Raw genomic sequence first — 12,297 nt, 5'->3', positions numbered from 1 at the left:
ACATAATGATGACTTGGCATCTCTTAAATGACCCGAAATCATAATTATGGAGCACCGCCTCATAATGATGACGTAATACTACTACTACTACTACTACTAACAATTATCCCAATATTAATATTCCAGATACTTTATATCTCAATATTATAAGATAGTCATTATTGCGAGAAATTCATAATTATTAGATAAAAACATTCACAATTACCCGAAATGTTCTCTTATGACGAAATAACAAATTATTATGACATAGTAAGTCCCCAGATAATGAGACATGGTATCATTATTATGACATATCATGTGATATTTTTCAAGAAGCAAAAAAAGACTTCCATATGCAGGAGCATGCTGGAAGACGATGAGACATTGTTGGGTTGTTGATAATTTCATCAGTATTGGTGGCAATATCAACAGTGTAACTAAAGTCATATTTCGACTGTCCATGACGAAACAATAAAGCTATGTTTGTGAACCTTCGTGTACACACTGGGAAGACAGTTTTACTTTGAAAGGACACATATTTTAAATTGAGCGGTCGAACTAAGAAATTGCAATACATTCGATTGTTTCCACGTTTTTGCTGCCCCCTCGTGGTTACAGCGTGTAAATGGAATTCAGACAATGCAAGGGTATTTCTTGGTGTTAGTATTAATTAATGGTGTTTGTAAGTAAGAATAATATATGTTTTATCGTACAATATGAATCCAGACATGAAGCACCATATAATTCATTCCAATAAGCAGTCCTAAATATGTGTTCATTCTGAGGGAACACCTATTTCTCAAGTATCTCTGCACTGAATGAGGTCAGCACTGAACAAAAGGCTCCAATTTGGGCTTCTCTCGAGTGTAGAGCAACAAAATGACACTTGACATCTCTCCAGCATTTTCATTCTAAATGCAGATTACCTTTTACCTCCTGACCAGCAATGCAATCAAGCCCACTCCACATGTCATAAATTCTGGTTTCCAGCCGCGTCCTGTACCCTTTCTGCTGGCTAATTGCCTTTCGAAAGATGCTCGTGTCTTAATTAATTTGTCAACACAGCTCATCCCGTCTTCCATACATTTCACAAGAACTTTATGGAATAACAACTGAAGTCCACTTGCTAGAAAGGATTTTATCAGTGGACAGAGTTTGCTCGGTTGTCATGGAGATGGTTCTGTTGACATTTATTTGTTAACCGTGCATCTGCAGGTATTATAACTAAAGCTAAGAACACTTTCCATTATGACAGTCCTTGACCTAACATCTTCTTCTTGCAGGTTGTCATGGAGGCAGCCCAAGGTGATAATAAGGGCCCAATTTTTACATGCTTAATTATTTTACTTAAATCCACAGCTTTGTAGATGGTTTGACTGTGGGGCACTGTGTACCTTACACTTTGCACTATATTTTAACTTAAAGGGGAACTACTGTTTTGTACAACTTGGACCTTATTTCTGGCATAAAATACGGTCATTTACTCACCCATATAACTTTTGTGTAATTCGTATTCCTTCGGGAGATAATTCGATCAGCGTATATCCATGTGGTGGGAGTGACTGGGGCACAGAAACGCAACCTCTAAATAACGCATTATCTGCCACGAAACTCTTTCATTTCACTAATATTTTGTTATCATATGAACAAAAGTTATATGGGTGAGTAAACAACCGTATTTTATGCCAGAAATAAGATCCAGGTTGTAAAAAACAGTAGTTCGTCTTTAAGTCTTTTAGTATTTTTACCTATTTTGCTAAGTCTGCAAAGATCTCAGAGAGAAATGCAGTTTCATTCTGTCTGCATACATACAATTGTATGTATGTCAGAATGACAAAAAAACTGGATTTGATTTGAAGATTTTTTTTATTTATATATTTTATTGTCAATTAAGATGGGAACCTGTATGAGGCCTACATGTAATCAAATCATCCAATACCTATCGTATTTGCTTGTGTGCCGCATATAAATCATGGCTCAAATATGTACACCAATCTTCCTTTCACTTTTGTTTGGTTTTAGCCAAGTTGGGGCCGATTTAGACTTAATAGGATCCATAACTCGTGTCATTTTGAGGCTGTAGAACTGCAGTTTAAGGGTCTCTCTCTCACTCTCTCTGAAAAACTGATGATCACAGATATAATGTGCCAGCCAGAGAAGTATTTATGTGCTTTCTGTCTTCTAAAATATTTAACCTCAAAAGAGCCCTTGAAAGTAATAGAGTTCATGGAAATGGGCGTAATTCAGTTTTATTAAAAAGTGTGCTAGAGCCATATAATTCCAATATTACAATCTGACATTAATTATTCAAACCCAGGTCCAATCATCCAATCTTCAGGCAATTTACCAAGAAGAGATTTGAGATGTTCTTGAAGTTAAGTTTGGACTGTTCTCTCAGTTAGCTCGGGAGGGGAAATTGACCTCGGCATTGTTTTAGACGGCACGCTAGCCAAATCTCTTGCAAACGGCTGGCTTAAAAATGTTAATGTATCAGAGCAGAAAACCTCTTCGGTATAATTCAAGGCTTAGTGGTGTATTTGCATGTTTTACCAGTTGATGGCAGCAGGATTCTTCTACAAGCTGCAGGGAAGAACCATGAATAGAGATGATTCCTGAGAGAATTGAACAGTGTAAACACTGCATATATAACATGTGTATTTGTCTTGATAAAATCTTCACCTAACTGGGTAAAAATATGATCAGAAAAAAAGGAGTTATCAGTCTATAATGTTTATAACCAAATATCTCATAGCGTTTAATGAATTACAAGGATTTTCAAAGTGGATATCATAACTTTTTCAGTGCTGCACATTTGAGCTCACAGGGAACAAAATTATTAAGAGGGGACCAATAAAGTGATTTAAGTGACACGACTAGAAATACTCATTTGCGGGGATGTTAAATATAGAGAGCGTTGCCAGGAGCCGACAGAAGCAGTTACAGAGAGCGTAAATTTCTCTCCTGTTCCGCGGCACCTGCCCCATAAGCTGCTAACGCTGAGGCCAGATGGCACCACTCTGGAAACACCTGGCACTACACACACACACACACACACTGACACACACAACTAAAGCCTTCTCACACGCCGTAGAGTGAGACCTCTTCTTTTACAACTGTTGTTAGAGATGCTGTTTCGCATTATTACTCATATTAGAGGATGATTAAAACGTGCAGAGAGGTTGAATCCTGAAAAAGGTCCAGCCACTTGTGTTTTATTATAATGAGGGATAGGCTAATCAAAATATTTCATCAACAAAACTCACATGACAACATAAAGTCATAGAGATCACTCATACATGTGTGCATCAGGCAACCATTGGTAAACCAGGAGCAAAACTGTTTGGACAATCTTCAATAAAGTTGATATCCTGACTGATTTTCAAAAAGTCCATAAGCATATATTTGAATAAACTAAAAAGAATTACACCAGATTTTGTGTATCGTACCAGCGACTGTGTAAAACCGTACGTGCATGCAGGTGTATTTTAGGCTGTTTGCAAAAAAGAGGTTGCGCCTCAGTAACAAAATGTTCTGTGCAGCGCTAAACCAAAGACAGGTTAATTCCACAAAATACAATTCAAAAACAGCTCACGTGATTTGCATGCGACTGTGTCCATGTGGATCTGCACATGTGGCACGAACCAAACCACGGTTCACCCTCTTCGGTGAGATTTTGTGGGATAGAGAAGGTCGGGATGGCTAATAGAGGGGGTGATCACCTCAAGAAGCAGTCTCAGAGAAATGGTTTGGATCCAGACCCTACCATGACACCAAACGGACATAATGACGACTTCAGATTAAGATTAAGACAATATTTTTGAATGTGTCCATCCCTGTGTTTGTTCCTAGCACCCAGAGTAGGATAAAGAAAGGTTGGTTCCCTAATAAGTGGGTGTAGCACTCAGATGCCCTTGTATTATGCTGTATAACTGAATTAACGCTCTGAGGAAGTGTCGACCCGTGATTAAAAAACAACAACAAAAAAAAACATTAATGTGAGCCAAATAAACAAGTGAAAAGAAAGTTAATTTGGGTATTTTTGGAGTATTTTAGAAGAATGTGTGCTTTGTTTTCAGCATGCTTTGACAAAGAATATCGGGACGCCAGATTGTTTTTCTTCCGCTGTGACATCTACATGATAACAAAACACTTTATTGATTGCTGCCTGGAAATCAAAAGGTCAAAGGTCAGTGACAGAGGTGAAAGTTCAGCTCTTGCTCAATGCGTCTGTCAAGACTTATCTTGAGCCAGTATTAGAAACGGCCACTAGAGGGCACAGCAGGTCTGTTTATCCACTCTGGAACAGGTTTTTTTTGTTTCAGAGTGGGTTTTTGTGAAGGCCTGATGCAGTGCCAAGGTTGCCTAAAGGTTCACGTGTGTGTCCACGTTAGGGTCATGTCACATTGAAACAGTGTGTGAGGGGGATTCCTAACATAATGCAGTACTCTGAACATGACCTAGTGGTTGTGTTTGTGCAAGAGGTAACAGTAAATTTAACTTGATGATCAGAGGACCAATCTAAGAATCAGACAGCAAGCAATCAGCATATGTGCTTTTTAAATATATAGCTTTTGGTGGGACAGTAGCGCAGTAGAAACAGTGAATGTTAACTTCACATCAAAGTTTCGTTTGTGTCAGAACACTTTCTCCACCGTAGATCAACTGTAAATATGGCTGGGCTTTTTTACATTTATTTATTTATTCATTTTTTGTTTTGGTTTGTACAGCAGCAGATGGCCGGGCTGCAGAGTACAGTCACTGCTCTCTCCAGAAGATCTTTGTAAAGTGGAGAAACAGCGAGGGACTGCTCGCAATGCTGCCATCATTTCCAAGTTGGCTACGGAATAAACTGTACAAGCCTAGCAACTATTTAGTATTTGATGATTAAAAATAGCCATATTTCTGAAGCCTCATCTCAACTTCATACCCAGTTTCTGTGCTCTGATTAGTCTCTAAAGTTCTGGACATGATGCAGATGCATGACACCTGTATTACATGTAAGCAGGTGGTGACCTGAAGGGCAGGGGGGGTTGGAGGGGTTCATGTGTTACACATAAATACAACATCTCTCTCAGAAAGATTTGACGCTCCTGTGGGAAAGTTGCCTGGTTATTTCCTTGCTGCTCAAAATCAAAGAAACATACTTTGTAGCTTAAATCCAAATTATGCACATAGGCCTACACCCAGTCATGCACAGAATGTGAGCTGCAACAACAGAGACACTGACAGGCACAGCACACTGATGTGCACCTTATTCCCATTTCCACCCATCCACACCCATTTGGGATTATATGCAGGATGGCTTAAAAATTTGGATAGGCTACACTTCTTTTTTTTTTTTTCTTCTTTCCTTTCCTATTCCTGTAGACTTGAATTATTAGATTGAAGTTGAATAATAAGCACTGAGTCAAACAGCACACCCTTCATCTGCGGAGCTGTAATTAACGGGGGCAAAATGCAGGCGGTGGCGAAGGAGGGGGGGGGGGATGCAAATTATTCTGCACAAAGGCTCCTCACAAATTGGCGTCACCATTTCTCAAATTATATCATTACTATATTTTGAAAATGTTAATCTGTTGAGCGGATTTCCCGGGGGAGTTGAGTAAATTAGTTCTATTTCCGAGACTGCCTCTCTGCAAAGGCACGGCAGCGACAAGCACCTCTGATTTGCTGATTACAATTAGACTCCCCAGTTTGGGCTCCTTCAAGCATTGATAATTTTCGGCATATTAAGCACGTTTTAGCAAAGGTGATAAGTCAGTTTTAATTGAAATGAAATTATTATTCTAATGGAAGTTTGGTTATTATTATTAGGAGGCACTAGTCATTCTAGCTTCATTTTTAATATATAAATGCTGGAGAGTGAAAAAAAAAGATTTTGAAGGGCATTAGGGTGTCAGGATTGAATGAGGTAATTTGAAGGGAATTACTTTCTCTTCTATCAGAAATGAACTGAATTAAAAGTCCAAATCAATCGCTTTCACTTCTCCATTCTACTTTGACAGCGGCACAATTACAGATAATTAGATGGGAGGAAACTTTTAATTGTGGGATTAGAGGGAAAGAGAATTTGTAGGATCAGAGGGAAATTTCGAGGCAGAGTTTTCTTGCTTAAAATCGAATCAAAGGATTTGCGAGCTTAAAATGGCAACCAGCTCCTTCTTCTTCTTCTGCTTCTTTTTTTTTTTACTCCTGCTGTTTAATTGGAATTGCATCTAGTTCATCCAAATCATCCAAAACAATTAATTTAGATTTAATTCTATAATTATCATCAAATCGAATAATGTGCAACCTAATTTAGATAGTTAAAAATTAACGTGCGTGAAGTTAATTGAGTAATTAAACTCCTAAACTGCCGCCTATTAATTTGCCTGCCTAATTAAAAATGAATTTGATTCTATGCGGCTAAAGTAGGCGTCAGTGTTGGATGGGCGTGTTGATAAGGTCTGTGTCTTTTTTGGGGAGGTGGGGTGGGTGGGTTGTATCATTTGAACACCTATATTAAGTTGGCATGACTATAAATTTCAGTTATCTGGTTATCTGGAGTCAGGTGAGCGCGCAGAGCGAAATCCTCTTACAGGAGACGCATCCAAGCACACTAACAACACAAAAAGTTGGCATTGGAGAAACTCATTTAGGGAGTGGGGGGGCTAAAGTGTAAAGTTGTATGCTTTAGCTTAAGAAAAAGAAACTTTGACTCTAGACAGATTTGTCTCTGAATTCCTAAAAGTACCTTTTGGAGTTTGCGCGTCAAGGAGACTTTCCCTCACGCTCCATCGGTGCCACCGCGGTTTTTCCTCGTCTAATTCGTCACTGTTTTGACCAGAGGACCTCCAGCCCATGCCAGCCACCTTAAGAGCACTCCTAGGAGATTAGTGCAACGTTTAACACTCCCGTAAATGATTCAAAACCATTCCATGCGCCTGCAAATACGTGAAGGAAAACATCACCTCACCACTGATGTAACACACTTTCTCTCCAGGCTTCTCCAGTCATGCTATCTCTCTTAAGTGTGAATTTAAATGTATCTCAAATGGATGGGAGGGCCTTTTTTTTTTTTTTTTTTGGTTATCATCCAAACTGTGCTTGAGGTGAAGGTGCAGCGGGGCTGTAAGCCTGGAGGCGAGAAGCTGTCACATGCAGTGAAATATCAAACAGGAGAAAAAAAAAAAAGTCATAAAGTATTAATGCTTAGTTATTTTAGAAAGTTGTTTTCTGAAATCCAAAGAGTTTAGATCTTCAGCTTCTAGAATGATGGAGCTCTCTCTCTTTGTTTTCCTTGTGAACTGATGGGACTTATTAGGACACCTATAAGAGGAGGAGGAAAGCACTTCAATGTGTTGGTGCGCATCTGTCAGCCTCCACCAGTTATTTGCCCTGGAATTTATCTCCTTGCAAAGAAAGTTAATCAATTAGTCTATAGGCCATGTGCTCCTATTGATTCAGATAAAACAATACATAAATGCAATAACGAGGATGCGTCCTCCTGCGGCAAACAGTGCAGAACTCTAAATGGGAAAAATAAATAGTTTTATTTTTTTTCTTTCTTTCTCTGTTCTTCCTCTGAAGAGCTGCCAAAAGGGACAGTGGTAAAAAGGTAACAAGGCAGGGCAGCATCGCGACTGAATGCTGGCCTTGTTCGCCTTATTATCGGGTTAATTAAAGCTTGAATCTGACAATGTCACCCGTTGTAGAAAAACGGATTTAAATGCAACGTCTCTGGAGACTGTGTCAAGGGCTGCTTTTCATTGAGCTCCTGTGTGCGCCCCGAGTTGAGTGAGGGGTGGGGGGCGGTGGGGGAGGTGGGTGGGTTGGACGGGTGGTGGGGGCAGCTTGTGCTTATATGCCCAGAATTGACGAAAAGCAATTATTGAATTTTAGATGTTCAAAAAAGAAAAGAAATAAAGAAATGAATGGGGAGGAATTATTCATAAGATCTTGTCCGTGTGCGTTGAAATTAAAGTTAAAATACAAAGAGAGCACGCTTCAAAGGCGAGCTGCTATATAAAAAAAAAAAAAAAAGGAAGATGGATAAATGGGCGAGATCATTTCTGAGGAGTTCATTAACATGTAGGGCTGCGCACTGAAATGCAGAGGGGTTGTTATTTGGGCTTGGGGGTCAAGTGACGAGCGGATTATATACTTCCTCATAATAATATTAATTAAACAATTTGCATGCTAATAGGGTAACAATTATCGCAGCTTCTGTTGAGAGATTCAGGTTATTACAACATGCCAATCCGGGTGCCAAGGGTCAGGGAATGAGTGGGGTGCGAAATTTCAACTCTGATTAACATTATGACAGCGCCAGACTTGGGATAAATAAAGTCGAATTAATTATTTGAAAACCTAATGAGCAGATAGGATTTGGCCATAGCCACATATTGAGTGCAGGGGGTTGCACAAAGAGGAGCGTTCCAATTTTGTTTCCTGCCACAAAAATGTGAACGCGCTGTGCGCACATGTAGCATTATTTTCCTGGTTAGTGTTGCCTTTGTTCTGTGGAAGTTTTCCTTTATAGTCAAATATTTTACTCTCATAACCCGGCCCTAACTATAGCATACACCCTGTGGCAGTTAAATGTTACAGTTTGACTTTTTGCCCTCAGCAGTATCTGGGCTACACTTTAAATACACTCGTATTTCAACAATCACTGTGTTGGGTTTACGCACTGCACGCGAACCTAATTGCATTTAAATGATGATCTATAACTAACACGGCTGTTTATCCTCACTGTGTGGTTTCCCAAGTGGGGTTCAGGGTCGAGAAAGGGTCCAATATTCCTGGAAAAGGACAGATTTCCAGCCCATAGGCTTTAGCTTTCAACTGTCTCCGCTGTGACAATAGTTTATCTATTTTTTTTTTTATTTTTTTTTTTTATCAGTTAAAAATAGCAAATACATTCTAAAATTGACTTCAACTTTATAAAATGTGATAATTTTTTGTTAAATCTGCTCCACTGTTCACGTATTTGCAGGTCATCCAGAGCACAAAAAGTCAGGGAGCCTCTGGCCCAATCCATCCGCCTGTAGCCCTTTCCTTCCCGGGATTCAGTGAGCCCTTCCTCCCGGTGGGTCCCCCGTGTAGAAGCGATGTAGTTCTTATCAAAGCCCTCCTGTCTTGTTGTGACAGCTCTGATATTGTTTATTGAGGTGGATGTCAGCTTTAATTAGCAATCGATACGGGGAGCGTTTGCAGAGCGCGTCTCTGACGTCAGAGTCCATTACCGCTTTTCATTGGGTGTCATATTCCCAGAGCCTGGGCTAATTATTGGGAGGTTCATGTGGATAAAGTACAGCTCATCCCTCCCTTCACATCATGTCCCCTACTCGCTGGCCACACTCGCTGCATGCTTTTTAAATTCCCATCACCGGCCTCCAGACGTCGTCTCCTTTTGCCTGCGGGATGATGGACAGCAGGATACTGGATCCACCTCACGCCCAGTTCGGAGGCTCTCTCGGCGGGATGGTGGGCTTCCCGTACCATCTGAGCCACCATCACGTTTACGAATTAGCCGGGCATCAACTTCAATCTGCGTCCGCGGTTCCCTTCTCAATAGACGGATTACTCAATGGTTCGTGCACGGCTTCAGTGGGCAGTTCCAACCACCTCTTGTCTTCGGGCTGCGGGATGAATGGAGATAATCAGCAGTACAAACTGTCAGGTAAGCAACATTATCTCCTGCACGGTAACCTCTCCTCAAGGTTGGCTATTGCACAAAGACTAAAACATAAACAAAGACAGGCTATTGCGATACAAGTTATCCTCTCCGTGGTGCGTTTGAGGGGGAAGCCAAACCCCTCTCTCTTTCACACACACACACACACACACGCTGATGACTATTATTCGCCTTCCATTTTATTGTTATCACAGAAAACTGAACCAAAGGGTAAATCTTGATGTGAGTGAGTAAATGCTTGCGTTAATATCCGAAGCTTTCCTAATTAAAATTCCACATATTCCATAGAAGCTGCAGCACAGGCTGCATGTGTGCATTGCTGCAAAATTCCAAATGCAATCACCCTGTTCACCTCTAAACTTTGCAAAATTCACCCACCGTCCATGAAACCAATCCTGTTAAAATGACAGTAAAATGTGGATTTTTTAAAAAATTATCTCTCTATATATATTCAACCCTTGTTTACATTTATTCTCATTCTGCTGTCAGACTCGGGGGACCCAGACAAAGATAGCCCTGGTTGCAAGAGACGAAGAACTCGCACAAATTTCACTGGTTGGCAGCTGGAGGAATTAGAAAAGGCTTTTAATGAGAGCCACTATCCGGACGTGTTCATGAGGGAGGCGCTGGCTCTACGATTGGACTTGATAGAATCAAGGGTTCAGGTAAATATATATTTTTGTCTTGGCTCGTGATTTTAAGCCTGTGTGTGATGTCTCTTTGTTTACTTTATTATTTAATCATGGGGGAAAAAAAGGCTATGCCTTTAATTACAAGCAGAGAAAATGTGTAACTAAATCTTCCTGCAGCACTGGAACGATTTTGTGTGACAATATAAATGTAATAATTTTTAGATTATTATATTTTTAAAATAATTAAAATGTATCACTGCATGGTTGTGGACTGCTTGACCTTTCCTGACAGTCAAAGAATTTATTTGAATTACAAATTTATTTTTTTTATTTTTTGTTTTTAATAAATGAGTCTTAAAGATAAAAAAAAAATACCATTTTATTTATTTATTATATGTATTATATTTAATTGCACTGGCAAATTAAGAACAAAAATATAAAAATAATATGTGGGTTTACAGTTCCTATTAGATCAATTGCATTATTACATTTTTATTGCTAAGATTATTTTTAAAAACCAGCAAAGTGGTGTTTGAAGTTTTATTTATTTGCAAATTTTAGATTGGACAAAAGTAAAGGGTTAAGCAAATCTTCTTTTGTTTGTCTTCTTCCCAACTTTGAGCTGCTTGGTGCACATATTTGAAATCAAAGGCCTAATTAAAATCCAGCATAGAAAACAGCGAGAGCAAGATGTAGCCTCGCTATTCGTTTAATGGCCATGTTGTTGATTTTCACCTTGCAGTGACAGAGGTGCTCTTTACACGTGTCCTCCTCTCTCCGCAGGTATGGTTTCAAAATCGCAGAGCCAAATGGAGGAAAAAGGAGAACACAAAGAAAGGTCCGGGTCGACCTGCTCACAACGCCCACCCCACCACCTGCAGCGGGGAGCCCATGGACCCGGAGGAGATCGCCCGGAGAGAACTGGACAGGCTGGAGAAGAAGAAGCGCAAGCAGGAGCGCCGGCTGCTCAAGTCCCAGAACAGACTCGCTTCTGGGGATTTATTTCACACCCCGGGATCAGACAGCGACAGCGGGGTGTCGCATGTCACCGACAGTGACCACAACACAGGCCCGCCATATGACTCTGTGGGGGGAAGCCAAACGCAATCGAGCTGCGACCAAACACCTCACCCTTTCCAGATTCAAACCCAGAACCAAAGACACTTGGACCGGGAGGCTGGCGGATCCGAGCTGGACTCGCCCGAACCCAGCCACCGGTCAAGCCTGTGCTCCAGCAACAACAGGGCCTCCAGCCTGCAGAAACTCAACCCTTTTAGCGTCGAAAGCCTCCTTTCGGACTCCAGACCGAGACGCAACGCCGCGGCCTTACCCTCCACACGGCCTTTGATAGGGAAAGGACACTTCCTTCTCTATCCCATCACACAGCCGCTTGGATTCATTGTTCCTCAAACCGCCCTGAAGGCAACAGCGGCGGCGAACTCTGACAGTGACACCCCGGAGGACAGAAACCAGGCCGGTGTCCGCTGCAGCGTCTCCGCGGGCTCCTCGGGATGTAGGAGCAGCTCGCCGGACTCTGCAGACGCGTTGCAAAAGGGACAGGTGGGATCAGGGGAAAAGACAGGTTCACCGCACACCAGCCCGCCCAGGGCCGCCTTTTCCACGGGCAAAAGTACTCAGACCTCTGTTATTTGCAGCGAACACAGTCCGAGTAAGCCTGTCGATGCGGACAAAACAGAGCATTTAGAGAAGGACCACCCCGAAAACCCAGAGTCTGCCCTCAGTGACTGTCCTGCAGAGACAAAAACAGACTCTAAGGAAGATGTCGACATGGAATAAATCAGCGGGGGTAAAAAAAAAACAACAACCATACAGATATAACCTCTAAACGACACCTTTCATTAGGCCAAAGCTTAACCAGAAACTACATCTTTGCATCTAATCTCTAGGTTCCCCCCACTCTGCTGATATTTGACAATGTGCTCTCTCTCTCTTTCTCTCTCTCTCTTTCTATCTCTCTATCTCTCCTTGCGAGTGTGTGTATGTGTG

At 41.1% G+C, this 12,297-nt stretch overlaps 1 protein-coding gene across 1 annotated transcript; it reads left to right on the top strand.

Moving 5' to 3' along the window:
• Positions 1–8,917: 8,917 nt before the first annotated feature.
• uncx (UNC homeobox) lies at positions 8,918–12,087 on the top strand (the record flags this gene model as incomplete). Its single annotated transcript, XM_084571181.1, has 3 exons — positions 8,918–9,643; positions 10,148–10,323; positions 11,074–12,087. The coding sequence occupies exons 1-3, from the start codon at positions 9,385–9,387 to the stop codon at positions 12,085–12,087; spliced, it is 1,449 nt and encodes a 482-aa protein (XP_084427307.1). The 5' UTR covers positions 8,918–9,384.
• Between the last annotated feature and the right edge of the window lie 210 nt (positions 12,088–12,297).

Source organism: Chelon labrosus, assembly GCF_963514085.1.
Source record: "Chelon labrosus genome assembly, chromosome: 21".
In the NCBI taxonomy this organism is placed as follows: domain Eukaryota; kingdom Metazoa; phylum Chordata; class Actinopteri; order Mugiliformes; family Mugilidae; genus Chelon; species Chelon labrosus.
This window is presented reverse-complemented; position numbering and strand designations above follow the sequence as displayed.